At 35.1% G+C, this 15,274-nt stretch overlaps 2 protein-coding genes and 1 non-coding gene across 6 annotated transcripts; 1 reads left to right on the top strand and 2 right to left on the bottom strand.

The window, feature by feature from the left end:
- Positions 1-536: 536 nt before the first annotated feature.
- On the bottom strand, positions 537-4,652 carry LOC133680560 (magnesium transporter MRS2-3). The gene is made up of 6 exons (XM_062103572.1): positions 4,132-4,652; positions 3,154-3,390; positions 2,885-3,013; positions 2,544-2,707; positions 2,208-2,442; positions 537-998 (listed from the first exon to the last, which is right to left on the bottom strand). The coding sequence occupies exons 1-6, from the start codon at positions 4,543-4,545 to the stop codon at positions 708-710; spliced, it is 1,470 nt and encodes a 489-aa protein (XP_061959556.1). The 5' UTR covers positions 4,546-4,652; the 3' UTR covers positions 537-707.
- Positions 4,653-8,144: 3,492 nt separating this feature from the next.
- On the top strand, positions 8,145-8,247 carry LOC133680685 (U6 spliceosomal RNA). Its single transcript, XR_009836366.1, has one exon. It is a non-coding gene; the product is annotated as a U6 spliceosomal RNA (small nuclear RNA).
- Positions 8,248-8,760: 513 nt separating this feature from the next.
- Positions 8,761-12,587, bottom strand: LOC133679472 (senescence-associated carboxylesterase 101-like). Of its 4 annotated transcripts, none has more exons than XM_062102076.1 (5): positions 12,462-12,587; positions 12,259-12,329; positions 11,105-11,474; positions 9,970-10,536; positions 8,761-9,708 (listed from the first exon to the last, which is right to left on the bottom strand). In XM_062102076.1, the coding sequence occupies exons 2-5, from the start codon at positions 12,288-12,290 to the stop codon at positions 8,887-8,889; spliced, it is 1,791 nt and encodes a 596-aa protein (XP_061958060.1). In that variant the 5' UTR covers positions 12,291-12,329; positions 12,462-12,587; the 3' UTR covers positions 8,761-8,886. The 4 variants fall into 4 exon arrangements, with proteins under 4 accessions (XP_061958060.1, XP_061958061.1, XP_061958062.1 ...); XM_062102077.1 differs by having other exon boundaries at positions 12,259-12,319; positions 12,393-12,586; XM_062102078.1 differs by having other exon boundaries at positions 8,761-9,705; positions 12,259-12,585.
- Positions 12,588-15,274: the final 2,687 nt, after the last annotated feature.

The raw sequence follows: 15,274 nt of genomic DNA, 5'->3' as shown, positions 1-15,274 counted from the left end.
GCAATGTTATATAGTTATGGCAGTTTTGTAATTTGAACTCTAAAAATAATAAAAAGGTAATTTTCAACCATATAACAATTTTATAATTTTACATTATTAATTGAAGTATAATAACAATCTTATAAATAATTTTATTTTTTTTATTGATTTATAAACTATAATTTAAAAAAAATTAAAGACAGTAGTTTTTTATAAAAAAATAAAAGAGTAATTTTTCCTTTTCCTTTTCTTTTTTAATTGCCTTTTAATTTTAAACGTTGGAACACCTCATGCAGTCATCAAAACCAACAAATGGCGCCAAAGAGGAGCCAAAATCAAGCTACAAAAAGTGTTAATCAAGAGAAACCCACAAACCAGCGACATGGCGACACTGAAGGGTTATTAGCCTACCTCACCACGAAGGTAGAGGGAGTGAAATACTCAACCGCTTAGGGAGGAGCAGCAGCAGGGAAAACTCCGGAAAGTGAAATTGTGCGAAGACAGTCTTGCATACTTCTTTCCTGGAGGAAAGATGGAGATGGAAAAAGGCACGAGCATTGCCGAGAGAAGTAAAGTGATATGTCGTGTCATTCAACCTTTAAATTTCCATGAAGAGCTAGGCCAACCTTGACAAGCAAAGTGGTTTGACAACTGCGTGGTAAAAATAGTACATTAACGTATTCAGAGTAAATAACTATATATTATACAACAGCCACTCGTAGTTTTGCTTATTCTAACAGCCGCTTGTGCTTGCACCAGGCAATGGCAATCACGTACAAAAATATGACCCCACTAGTGCCACCAGCAAGAGTCCATAGAAACTTTGGCATTCCTGTTTGTACGTCTTCTTTGAAAAGTGCGATTTTGATATTCATGCCGAAGATACCAACGACTACAACAAAGCAGCTCACCACTAAGGTTGCTGTTGTCAACATAACCCCCATTTGCAGGAGATGATTCTGTTTGTCATCCAGCATAATGTTGATGTAGTCCTCTGTGTCATCAACATACTCCCTCAGCTTCATGACCATCAAATGACATGGAAAAGAAGAGGTTAAATAGCACCCACAGCGAAAATTAATTATAACCTTAGAAACGATACAAAGCTCAATATCACAAGTTTCTAGCATACTTTTGCTAATGACATATAATGGGAAAGGATGTAAAGCATTTTTGATGGTTTAGTCATGCGCAACATTGCTTCGTTATGGAAACATCACAGGCAAGGACGTGCATCAATGCCCGGCAACACAAATAGAATTCACATACTCTACTCTGTCAATGGACCTGACTTTTCAAATCAAAGTTGGGGCTGTTTGACATGTCCCAGCAACCCAGCCGTTATACCTTAATGAAGGTCATGCACAATACCCCTCAGCAAAATACACTGTTCAATTCACTCTTGAGAGTGGCATCGTACGAATTTATATTGAGAGTGGTATAGCAAACCTAAACTGGCAACTCACACTCAAGATCCATAAGGACAGACTTCATAAGAATCTTTCAATTTACTGGACATCTAGGAAATCTAGTTCGTTAAGATCTTGCATCAACCTTCATCAAGAAGGTTTAAGTGGTTGTATGCATATCTTGCACTCATCAAATTCTGCTCTGGTCATTCTGAGATATGGATTCTTGCTAAGGCAAGCTGCTGATAGAAAAAAGTTAAGAGCATTCAAGCCATCAGCCTCAAGATCTCTTAACAATCTTTGTTCCATTTCCTCTTGTGCCCTAAGTAAGGTAAACACTTCACTTCTACTATGCTATATCTAACAACTGAAGATAGTTCTACATTTAATGTGTCCTCTCTACAGTGTGGGCCCTACCGGTTCAGTTTCAACACTGTGGGAAATAGTTAAACTTGTAGCATCACATCTAGTAGCATCATTTGCTTTTGTGTTTCATTGGATGGGAGACCTAGACACAGATTGGCACAGTGAGCACTAACAAGTTACAATGACAGCAAATGAGTAAAGAGCTTCATGTACTGGAAGCATCAAAGGTATTTGGGGTGCTCTATGCTTGTTTACAAAAGAATACACTGCAGTTACACCATTAAAATTTCAACTAGGAGGACTCAACATAATCATTTGAGCTCATAAACATCTGGATATGAGAGCACGTCATATGGAGTGTGGACCTTGTCCACAAAAAAATTCAGAAATATAAGAACAAATGGTGCCAATGGACTGTGTAGAAGAATCAAGTGGAAAAATTAAGTTGCATACCGTGGATAATTTGTTCAATGTGCCATCAATTTGTACAAAGTACGCCTCCAGGAGCATTTCTAGCTCCTCTACATTGAGATGCTTGCTTATAGCACTTCGAGTTGTACTAGTATGGGTATGGCTGTATCTGCCAAGTCCATTAGGTGCAGTAAACAGATGATCATGTTCATTATCAATGTTGTTAATATCATCCTTGTGGCTAGCAAGGGCTCCCAATGACACCTCAGCAGGGATGCTGATGCAAAATAATGAGAAATTTTCAACAAAAAGATAGCTTAGCAAACAAGAGGGAAAAAATTGAGAACGTTTATGATGAGTGATTAAATTATTAGGCACCTGTCATCTGAGTCTGCTTGAAGCTCATCATCATCCATGTCATTTCCCTCATTTAAAGAGGAAGTTGAAGAATCTTCAAGCTGTTGCTGAACCAGCTTTTCTGTCAGATACAACTCCACCATGTCTTCATCATCATCCAGCAAGTTTTCTAATTCATCCCTAACCTGGACATTACATGCCTGGTCAATTACAGTAACATAAGAGAGCTTTATGTAAATCTTTTGGAGCACAGAACTTTTAAAACTTCTTAAACTTGCAAACCAGGTAGCAATTCATATCAGCCTATTACCCCTGCTATAATAAAATAAATGTATTGACAAAAAACTTAAGCATCATCAAACCTTTTGAACTCGGCCAGTTATTGCAACCAAACGACTTTTAATCTGGCGGACACGTTCTAAATTGAGAGTACTGATCTTTGAAGTCAGCTTATCCAACGCTGGATGCGCCTCTTGCTCCAGTGTTTTTGCCTGCATAAGAAATGGAAAGGGGGAAGGAAATAATTAGAGCGAGGATTTTAATGCTGCCAGAAAGTTATCAGCCTTGAGATTAAGGTTATTAGCTTCATTTTGTAAGAAAAACTATCCAACAAGTAGTTGCGTATGCTCACTTCACTTTCTAAGCAACTGCACGCAGCCTCAAGGCATGCTTCCAATGCAACAAACTCAAATGGAAGAACCTTTGATCCATCTCGATTCTCGAAACCCTGCTTCCCTTCACCCTTAATTCCCTCATTACAATCCTCAAAATGTGAAAAGCCTACTGGACTTTTTTCAGGACTTGAACCCTGGAAATCAGGCTCTTCCACACGACAAGGAGTTGCCTTTGAATGATCACCATTTCCCTCCTAAACAAGAACCGAAAAAATTTATGAAAAAGAAAGAATATGACGGTTCAAAATATATTCAAAAGAAAGTACACAATAGGAAACCACAGGAACATATGATTTTAATACTAGTAATAAAGAAACAAATCAAATATATCTCTTGAATTGAAGCTCCAAAAATCTTATTTACTATCGAATCATGCTTAAATTTTAGATCTTTGATTGGCAAAAAGAAATTTATCAACTAAATTTTTACTTGTAGATACTCGACCTGTTCCAAATTGTTTTGCAAGGAATTTAATTTAAAAACAAACAGTTACTCGACACATCACACTTCCAATGTATTTCATGCAGAAGTCAAAATAACTCCAGAATAAGACTCTCCAGTTAATTGCCTCATTCTCACTCACCACTCAATATTAACCCATCTTTCAAATTCAATTACCAATTACAAATCTTACTTGCAATGTCAGTTTTATTCAGCTATGCTGACATTTCCAAATCCAACTTTATGTGTGACCATTCTAAATGCCCTCATTATTTCCTAATTAAGAGGGGAAAATCCCTGTAAATTTGCACATCAACTTAATAAACACAAGCAAAATAGCATGGCATTCCTTTTATGCTCTTGTTTGAAATCCAATGAAACTAGCAGCAACACAAACTCACAGAAGAAATCCCACATTAAACAAACACAAAAAGTCACTCACTCTACACCAAATCAAAACAATCAATGAAACAAAAAAGAACAGACAGTAAAACCTGAGCTTTAGTAGCGTGATAATGAAAAATTAACCTCCTCTGCAACTCTTCAACAAATGGAGTAACAGAAGGGTCTCTAGAATTCAACAACAAAACCTCTTGTGCTGTAATAATCGCCTTAATATGCTCCAAATTAATAACAATCGCTCTCTCTCGACCCAAAACAGTAGATGGGTAAGAAAGTAACGGGTCAAGGATCCGAAGGTCACGAGCAGGAAGGCCAGTTCGGCGCATGATGGCGTGCTTACCAACTTCCACTACCTGGGCCTGGCCTGTTGAGTCTAATAAGAGCCAGGGTCGGACCCCTGTTCCTTTTTTGCGAGAGGATGGGATAGGGACGGTGAGAGAGGTTGTGGTTGGTGCGGGACGGGCCATCGGGTCCTGGTGTGGTGGTGTTTGTGGGCGAGATGTCATGGATGTGGTGAACTGGTGGGTGGAAGGTAGTGGAGGGGGGGGTGTGTTATACTTTGAGTTTAACTGGTCTGAGACAAGATGGATGGTTTGGGGAGAGGAATATCCCTCCTTACTTTAATGTCACCTTATTATTAATAATTAATTAGTCAACCAATTTTACATTATCTTTTTTTCTCTGTTGGAGTATTATCATTATTTTTTTAATGGATTGGTATTTTGGACAAGGTTGGAGAATGATCTCTCTTGTCTTTAAATAAGAAAATCAATAATCTGCAGTGTAGTTTCACTAGTTAAATCTTAATTTTTTTTTTTAATAATTAATCACATATTTTAGCAAGCAGAATTGCTTAATTATATATTATATTTAAATCTAAAAAATTAAAAAAGTTGGTGTGTGTTCTTACATTTACTGTTGCAAATGTCAGATCGTATATTATGTAATCTTGCGTATTGTACGCGTACAGCATGGTGTATCTGAAATGTGTGGGGGGGGGGGGATCTTGTGGGATACTGGTGAATTTGAAATAAAATAGAACTCTGAAAAGGAGAATTAAAGGGTTTAATGCTATGTTTGGGATTGTATTTTTAAAAATTTTAATTTTTTTTTTAAAATAATTTTTTTATATTTTCAGATTATTTTGATGTACTAATATTAAAAAAATAAAAAAAATTATTTTGATATATTTTTAAACAAAAAACATTTTAAACTACAACCACTGTCATAACCCTAGATAACTTTTAAAAATAAAGATATTAACCTAGCGACTTGATCATAAACAAAATCATGGTTCAATCTTAAATGTTTGAAAATATTGTAGTATTAGTTTTTCAAAGTATTTTTTATTTAAAAATATATTTAAATAATATTTTTTATTTTTAAAAAATTATTTTTAATATCAACACATTAAAATAAAAAAACATAAAACATATTAATTTCAAATAAAAATAATTTTTCAAAAATTACCTAAACCCCGTTTAAATTACAATACCAAACGAAAGCTACTAATCGTCAAATTCAGAGATTCTATCCAATCATGATTACCGACATATGGGATAAGCATGTCATGATCGCCATTGATTTTCATGTTGAAACAATGGTCTAGAATCCAACAAAATGGGAAACTTCAAAATAATTTGGGTTTGGGCGTAGCATTCATTACCTGTAAAGTGTAAACTAGAGAGCGATACGCTTTCTTGGTCAAGTTCCGATGGCCGTCAACAGTACTTTTGACGTTTTCGGAATAGGCTGAGGTCTTGTTGCATCTTTTCCAATCCTTTTTAGTCCCCTGGTTATGATTTTCAATTTTGTTTTTGTTTTTTGAGCAGAATTATTTGGAGTCTGGCTGCTAATATATACTTTATAGAGCTAGCGTACCTTGTGAAGAACATCTTGAACAGTTCTATCATTAGCCCACGTATAGATGTACACATAATCATAATTCTACAAATCCAATAAGCTGGTTGATGACCAACCTCTGAATAGCTTGCAATGGTTTTTATGCGTACGAGAGCAAAAACAGGAGGGAAAAAAAAACATCGAGAAAGAGTTCAGTTTACCCGGCACCGTGATCCAGGATTAGGGTGGCTTGATAGCAGAGTATCAGTGTCATCGTCTCTGAGAAGCTGACAACTAGGTTCCAGTATTTGTGCAGTCCAAACTTTTCCAATGCACTATAAATTCAAAAGAGAGGTCATTTTCCATGCTGACAAACTTTATGCATGATGCAGAATATTTATGTCAAGCTTTGGTTTTATGAATTAATTACCCACCTCCTTGATGGCTAGTATATCTTCCATACATGATGCATTGCTTCGGTCTGGATTCAAGTACTCACCCTTGCAATTTTTCTTGAAGGACTAGAACAGGCGTAAGAGTTTTTTTTTTTTTTTTTTTATAAGAATTAGCTAGCTGCGGCTAGAGAGTTAAGAGCAGAGCAAAGAGAGGGGAAGTTACCTCTTAGAATTCATCTGATATAAGCTTTTTTAGGTGAACAAATGGAACTATTGAATCGGTGTCGATCTCATCATCTGCAACTGGGTTTCCGAGCACATATCCCTGAGTCCCTACATTTCTTGTCAAATAAGTAAGTAAAATAAAACAAATTAAGGCAATTGTGGACTTAATTATTATTTTTGGCTTGGGGCAATTCTCAGTCGTAGGTTAAATCATTTTTTCTTGTTCTAAAAATGATGATAGGTAAGTTGCAGATGTATAATTATCCCATTTTCGACATAACAAGACACAAAACACCTAATTGAGGTTATGCCCCCGAAGCCAATTATGGTGTTGCAAAATGGATACTGAAGTTATATTGTTTTTGCGGTTAAACAAGACTTTTAAAGTACTTTTTTTATTTTAAAAAATATCAAATTAATACTTTATAAGTTTTTTTAAAAAAAATTGATGTAAAAAATTTGATGTTTTATAAAAAATATCATGTATTGCAAAATGCAATAAGAACATAGGTATTTTGTGTTGAATGCATAGCTCGAGTGATAAGTGATTTTTTTGATATTTGCTATCAATAGATAAATAATAATTAAATAGAGTATTTAAAAGTTTAATAGTAATTATTTTTTAAAGTGTTTTTGCTTGAAAATACATTGAAATAATATTTTTTTTAAAAGTATTTTAACATCAATACACTAAAAAATAATTTGATTGCACCACAACTCCAAACAACCTTTATCTATATTTTTACTGTGTAAATTATGTAATATTAAATTTTTATGAGTTGCAAAATTTATGTTAGCAGACTATAAGTGGATGATTAAGTTGGTAGGGTGGAAGAAGACCAAGATGTATGCTTTCTATATATTTTTCAGTTTGATTTTCACTGTGATTTAAAGTGGAAGTTTTATTTTATAGATTTTATTTGAGGTATAAAGATATAATTAAGCATGTATAAGGTAGCTTGAGATACATTATATATATAAAAAAATTTTAAAAATTTATGTTTGCATGTCAATCAGATTATTACTCTTAAGGAGTATTGAATCATCTTTAACATGAAAAATTAATCCATTTTTTTTTATTTACGTGGGGTGTCCGGGTCAGCTTACACGCACCACGACTATTCCTCACGGTCCGCTGGACATCCTGCAAGCCCAGGAGCATGTAAGGCACCGCGGGGATGACAGACGTACACATAGAGGGTCGAACTCAGGACGGGGCGAAACAAGTCACACGAATTGACCATAGCAGCTAAACCCTCAAGTGCGGGTACACTCGAGTACTTGAACCCAGGATGCAGGCAGGGCAAAACCTGCCAAAGCCACTGAGCTACAAGCCTCGTGTGTCAATTCATCCATTTTATTCAACCTTCTGGTTACATGACTGTTTACAATTTTTTTTAAAAAAATAAAAATAAAAAAGCGCGTGGATTCCAAATTTGGGCGAGTACAAAGCCCATCTAATATAAAAATAGCACACACGAATTGATTTTGTATCACGTGAAAGAGACGGCACCACAAGTGAGGAGGATGACGTGTGTAAGCCAAAGGAGTGACGTTTATTAGTTGGGATCGAACTAAATCCCACATCGACTAGCTACAGGGAAACACGACTAGTTATGAACACAGAGAAGTAACGGATTAGTGTCTCTTCGGAGACATCTGATAAAATTGGAACGATACAGAGAAGATTAGCATGGCCCCTGCGCAAGGATGACACGCACAAATCGAGAAATGGTCCAAATTTTTTTTTCATTTTTTCCCTCCTTCCATGTTTAGGAATTCACAATCAACAGGTCAGCTGGCATCTTCCTTTGTTTCTGTTCTGTTGCGAAACATTCACCATTTCTTGCTATGATTTCTCGCATATATCTATTTCTGTTGAATTCATCCGATTATTCACGTATGGGACCGCTATCAACGATGGATGACAACAATACACGATTTTAATTGTTTAATTCTGTGACTTCTACTCCCTCTGTGTGTGAATAGATTAGTATTCTGGACTGCAGACACTTCGGAGCGCTTCCTGTTTCATCTAATAATCTAAAGGTTAGAAGAACATACAGTCTTTTTCGATGCTACCCTTACCTTTTTTGGTGAATGGTAAAAACTAATCACCTTTTTTCACTGTCTCTAGAACTTAAATCGTCTTGTGTTTGTTGTCGGAGCTCTGCACCAACTCAATAATCCTGTCCTTCCCTCGTTCTTACCAGTAATGTCATGGAGTAGAACATTAATGAATTGTTTGAACAAAAAAGATTAAAATAAAGAAACAAGTACGATTGTACCATTTGTTATTTGGCCTAATAGCGATTACAAATTCTTGTGGAGTAATACAATGCATAAGAACGTAAAACAATTTATTCAATCTTGAATACTAAAAGTCTAAAACTGCCCCCTTTCATATTGGCGATATCTGCGATTCTTAATGAAGTCAGTGAGAGGAGAATTATGGGATGTTTCAATGATTTCCTGAAAATCTTTCCACCATTTCGTAAAACTGCTTTTTTCCAAGAAAATCTCAGGAGACACCGCATAGTTATTAATTTGGTCCATCACATATTGCTCGAAAGTATTCAGAAACTCTCTCGCTGACTGTTTCTCTGAAGTACTGGAGGTTTCATCCTTCAACAATTTGCATGAAATGAGAGCCTCCTCCACTTTCATCCAAAAACAAGAATCCTCTGTAAGAATACCAGCCACACTTTGTTTCTTCTTATCATTTGGTGGGCCTGCAAGTTTTTCTGTTTGCTCCTTTTGCCATTGCTCCAGCAGAATATAATGTCTGGATCTTCCATAAGTTAGATAGTCTCGTTTCCCAGTCTGTCTATAGTATTGAGCAATGTCAAGTGGTTCAACCATTCTTCTATAATTTGTTCCAGCGAAAAGCCATGTCTCCCGCATAAATGCTCCTTCTTTCTGGGGTTTTCGCTCAAGGTCCTCCACCAATTTTTTCCAGTAATCGAAGAGAACTTTCTTGTGCTTGGTAACCTCTCCATCTCTTTTGAAGTACAGGTTCTTGTAACTATCATAGTAGCCTACCCCCTTAGCCTTGCAGTCTTTCTTGTACCATTCTAAGTAGGCCATTCTTATCTTAACTATGTTTAGTTTTTCGTTCGGGTCAATAGCCTTCATTTCTTGTGCCTTTCGATTTTCGTGTCTTTCCCATTCTGAAATAAGATCATTGATGATGTTGTTCTGCTGCTGCTGAATTTAAACGGAATTGCCATTAGTTATTTGAAAAACTAGAAGAAGGTAGCTAAAAAACTAACTGAACCTGGGTTATTAAAGGGAAAAAATAATTGCCAATTTATATAATGATCACTCTAGTTATGCCTTGGCCTGAAGTTTTGAAGGACCATAGCATCATCAAAATAGTGAGATTGAGTTGTTTATGAAGATCATCAATCAATGTTGTGAAGAAACCTTGTGCAATTATATTTTATTGGGAAAAACGGTGCTAGTTACCTGAGCACTTATTTCAAATCCAATGGCTTTCAGTTGTAAAATCATCTCTGGCCGAAGTGAAGGCGTAACTGGTTGGCCAAGTTGTGAAATATCCTTCATGATAAGCCTCGACTTCAGATGCTTCACTATTCCACTATAATCATCAATCCCCATTTCTTCAGCGGAAACTGGAGTTATTGTGCTTTTCAATAACCATGAAACCACTTCAGGGTCTTCAACACAGTTGCATCCCAGCTCAGAACAGAAGAAATATGTACCAAAAGGCATGTGCTGAGGATTAGGCTGTGAAGTTATGAAAATTCCTGGGGATAGGTCCTTGAAGGCAGCAACGTGTAGAAAACAAGAATTCCATTGTGAATGTTCTGAGATGGCTCGTTGGAGGCCTTGGTCGCCTATAAGGGGTGAACCAAAAGTGATGCAGAAGGGGAGTTGATTTGTTCTGGTTGTCTTTCTGATGTTGTCTAACAACCATAGAGTAAAGAGAGAAGCAATTGTTCCTCCAAGAGAATGTCCAGTAACAATCAACCAAGAGTTCACTAGTAATTCTTCAGTCGTCGAGTCATGGATCTGCCATGATACAGTACGTTATTGAATCGAAGTCTTAGTTATAAATACTTAAAAAATTTACTGCATTTCTTCAGATTAATTATTTAAAGATACTTAAGTGCACTGTGATATAAAAGTTGGATTGTGTTATATTTATACCCTCGGTGTTTCTCAATTAAGTTTTTTTTTTTTTTAGGAATGCTAATTTGCCTATACCCATTAAGTAACTGATATTTAATAGATGAAATGTTTTTAAATAATTGATCTATTTGTAAATTATCATTTCATTATTCATAAACTATTTGCAAATTATAAAAAAATATATACAATGGTGAGATCACACGAGAAGAGAGTTGTTGTGAGATGGGCGTACTAAATATTAACTCGTTACTAAAAGCAAGGAGCTGGTATTCTTGGCTTCTACCAACTTACAATGCGATTATGCTACAAAGAAGCAAGAATAAATTATCCCACATCACTAAAAAAGTGATCTGATGGCTAGATATTCTTCATTAATGATAAAAAAAAAAAAGACCCAGATAAAGGCAGGTGGAAAAAAAATTCAAAAGATAGCAGGGAAGAAGAGTACTTGATCTTTGAGTTGAGAGAGCTCCTGAAAGTAGGCCTTAAAAAGGTTTATTGCAACTCTAAGAATGGAGAAGGACGGATTGCCTTTGGAGCGTAGGAAGTCAAAGAGAGGAAACTTCTGCTCCTCGAGAGTTGATGATGAAACCAAATCTCCTCCTTGTAAAATATGGTCTTTTGTACAGAGAGGTGAAGTGGCAAAAGCTATGATGGTACAATTCGATTGTTGAACAAGTTTGTGTCTTACAGACAGAGTGCTGGACAGTTTTTGATGTGGATTGGTTTCTGCGTGCAGGTCCTCTATGGCATCACATGAAAGCTGGAGCAGGTCGGCGTTGACCACCAAGTCTGCCAAATCTAGCCCACTGATAAATCTGCAAATAAGAACAAAACCACACAGGAACAAGATGATAGCATAAGCTGTTAGAAATGAGGATGTAAATTTTGCAGAATTAAACGTTATTGGGCAAGAAGAATTCTTTTGCTCACGGAGGAAATTGACTCATTCTTGGTCACGCTAGAAACGAAGCTGGAAGAGTATAATTTTCACAAATGAAGAGATGGAAATAATTTATAGGATAGTGGGAATCTATAAAAGTCGCCAAGGTGCATAAAGAAATTCTTCTGATGCTGCTTGATTTATGCGTTTTTTACATACAAAATAAATTTAATTTCTTTCATAAATTCCTTTTAATCAGAAAAATATTCTCTTTTTTGGCTGCGATTTTATGTAATGTCAATTGCTAATTTGAGTTTGAAACAGTCTATCTCATTCAAATTATATACTAAAATCTTGATACATTACACGAATCCCCTTAATTTAGTAAAGAATATATTAATAAATAAGAAATATGTCCTTCTTACAGAGGGAATGAATACTGTTTTTTAAAGGTTTTTGCTGGAAGACAAACTTACTTTAAAAAAGTGAACGAATATTTGATTTTTTTAATGCTGTTATAGGAACATATAGGATTCATTCAATCAAGTCATCCGAGTTAACTTGATTGAAAAAGTCTTCTTCTTTTTTCTTTTTTTTTCCAGTAAAATTTCCTTCAAAAACAGTTAATGGAGTTCCTCTGCGGCCTATTCCGTTAACAATTCGGACCCTACAACCAATAAGCTGTTCAAGAAAATCCTTAAATCATGAAGATTCCTTACCTGGAAAAGGTGTCACAAACAGAGATGGACATGGTTTGGGGATTTTTCCTACAAGAAGTAACTGGATACCCCTGAAATTCTCAGAACAAACACAAAGCATTGAACACCTTGTAAGCAAGGAACACAATTCTCACCTTCAGAAAAATGTTAACTATGTGAACCGTGCTTCTTGCAACAGGCAAAAGGCAGCTTCTAATCTATACCTTGTCCCTGTCCCTGGAATTCCTCGCTTACAAAATCTGTATAAACTGGTGCTGCTAAATTCACCATTCTGGGAAATTAATGAGCAAATCTTAATATAAGGGATGTTGCAAGTTGCCACCGGTTTCCATCCAGCTTCCTAGAAAGAAACAGAGGCCTTGGTTGTGTTTCCATTATGAACAAGAAGGTTCCAAGAAATGGACGAGCAACTCCAGTCAACTTAATTTCCCATTTACGAAGACTCAACAACGGTCTAGTAAAGTCTACCCTGGATAGGGAGTAAATAAATTCCCAGGAGACAGAAATATGACCCATGTTCTTTCATGCATGGTTATAGGGCCAGGTGCCAGGTTCAAGATCAAGTTGTGGGTTGGTGAAGCTAATTCTGTATCCATGTAAGGTTCCAAGAAATGGACGAGCAACTCCAGTCAACTTAATTTCCCATTTACTCAACAACGGTCTAATAAAGTCTTCCCTGGATAGGGAGTAAATAAATTCCCAGGAGAAAGAAATATGACCCATGTTCTTTCATGCATGGTTATTGGGCCAGGTGCCAGGGTCAAGATCAAGTTGTGGGTTGGTGAAGCTAATTCTGGATCCATGTTCTTTCATGCATGGTTATAGGGCCAGGTTCAAGATCCAAGTTATATAAGTTGATAAATTAATTTAAATTGATTTATTAATGAAACAATATTAATTATATTATATTAAAAAAAATTAAAATTAATTTTAACAATTTAGATTTTATTTGAGTTTAATCAGGTTAATTTTTAATTTAATTTCAAAATAAACCTAGTTCAAATCTAAACATGGACCACTCAATATCAAATCAACATGTAAGTGAACATTAATAATTATGCTTTTATGTCTTTTAACAAGTTTGCAAAAGGTAATGTTTTCATTGAGCAAAAATTGCTACAACAAGGAAGGGGGTGTTTGAAATATTGAAGCGGCTGTTTTTTAAAATGTTTTTAACTTGAAAATATATTATAATATTAATTTTTTATTTTTTAAAATTTATTTTTGATATCAAGGTATCAAAACAATCTAATATCATAAAAAAAATTAATTTAAAATAAAAATTTTAAGTTTTTTAAAAATTCCAGTTAAAACACCTCAAATACCCTTGAAATAAGAAATTCAGGTGTGCACATATCTGTTGACTTTGTTCACCGGTTAAAAATTATGTTTTCCTGTGAGTTTTTTTAATGCTATTATATGTTTTTGTTATATTTTTTTTAATTATAAATATATTAAAATAATATATTTTTAGAATTTTTTATTTTTTAATATCAGTATATTAAAATCATTTAGAAATACTTAAAAATAACTTGAAGAATAATTTTAAAAATCCCGATTATAACACAAAAACAATAACTCATTTTTTTCACTCACTTCACAAGGTTTTACTTTTTATATTGAGCGCGTGTACGTGTACGGGCATTGTACTAGTGCTGTTTATAGTTCAATAGACTGCATTGGGATTTACAAAACTGAGTCACCATTGATGTTGTTTTTGAGGATCTATCTTTAATTTTATTCCCCCTCTGTTCCTTGCTTTTTTATGTTTTGTTTTTTCCTTTTTTTCCCCCTCCTTGCAGCTGACACTCCAGTGTTGCATGCTGGGCTTGATTGCATATTTTCAGAATCTTCAAAGTGGGCTAGCTGCTTATGTTCAACTCTTCGGACAAATGTGCCTAAACTGGCCAGGCCCATTATTATAAGTAATCCATCAAAAAGCCCAAAATGGATTTTTTTTTCTTCTCATAATTTCGAAGAAACTCTACTAAAAGGTCTTTTTTTCCACACATTTCAATCCCATCGGGGCCATGCTTGGTATCGGACAGAGGAGGAATGGTTTCCATTTTCTGTGCCAAGCTATTTGATGTTTTGATTCATCGAGGAAAAAAGAGACGATGAACGTTGATGGGATTCAAGTTTTTTTTATCATCTTTGTAAGAAGTACATTTAATTTTAACTAATGAAACTCGTCTTTCCAGCCTAAAAAACACAATCTTCATCAAAATTACAAGGCCCATCTTCCTCAATCATCCATATCTTTCCTCCCCCAACATCAAAATTCCTTCGCATCTCATAATTACATCTTTTACTAGCTCGCCTTCTTAATGGCATATTTGACTCCTCATGACTCGCACTTGTTCCTGTTCCCTTAGACACTGGAATCAAACGTTCTCTAGCTTCCTCTTCACCTACTGCCCTGAAAAAACTGACACCGAAGCTCATCGGGATGCTTTAACCTGTGGAATAGGACTGTATCCCACCCTGCCGTTACAGTTAATTTTTTGTTATGATTTTTATTTATATTTTTTTTATAAATAAAATGGGTAATAATTTGGATATTACCGTATATTAAGATTATATGTGATCCTTTTCTACTATATAAATATTAAAAACATGCATGTTTTTTTTATTTATAATAATTGCTCGTATTAAAATAATAATTTCTTTATATATATATATAAAGTTTCTTAAAAAATCTATTATATTTATTATTTCATTAATAACATATCAAAAATATTTATTTTTTATTAATATCTCTACAAACAAACCACTCTCCATGGGACGTACTTATCTTCCTAAAGGCAGCAGCTCCTATAAAATTTCAGGAAATAGTATGAGTTCTCTTCAAAAGCAATCCCCGAGGGATTGTTCAGCAGTTTCCTCAAGGATAATAATCTCACCTACCTCCTTATGTATAACGCTCCCAACTACAACGAATATCTCGTTATCTAATGTCTTGGGTTATCTATTTTGAATTTTAAAACATCATCACCTACCCTACCAGAACAATCCC

Source organism: Populus nigra, chromosome 19 (assembly GCF_951802175.1).
Source record: "Populus nigra chromosome 19, ddPopNigr1.1, whole genome shotgun sequence".
NCBI lineage: Eukaryota > Viridiplantae > Streptophyta > Magnoliopsida > Malpighiales > Salicaceae > Populus > Populus nigra.
Note: the sequence above shows the minus strand (reverse complement) of the source record. Positions and strands in the feature narration are given on the sequence as shown.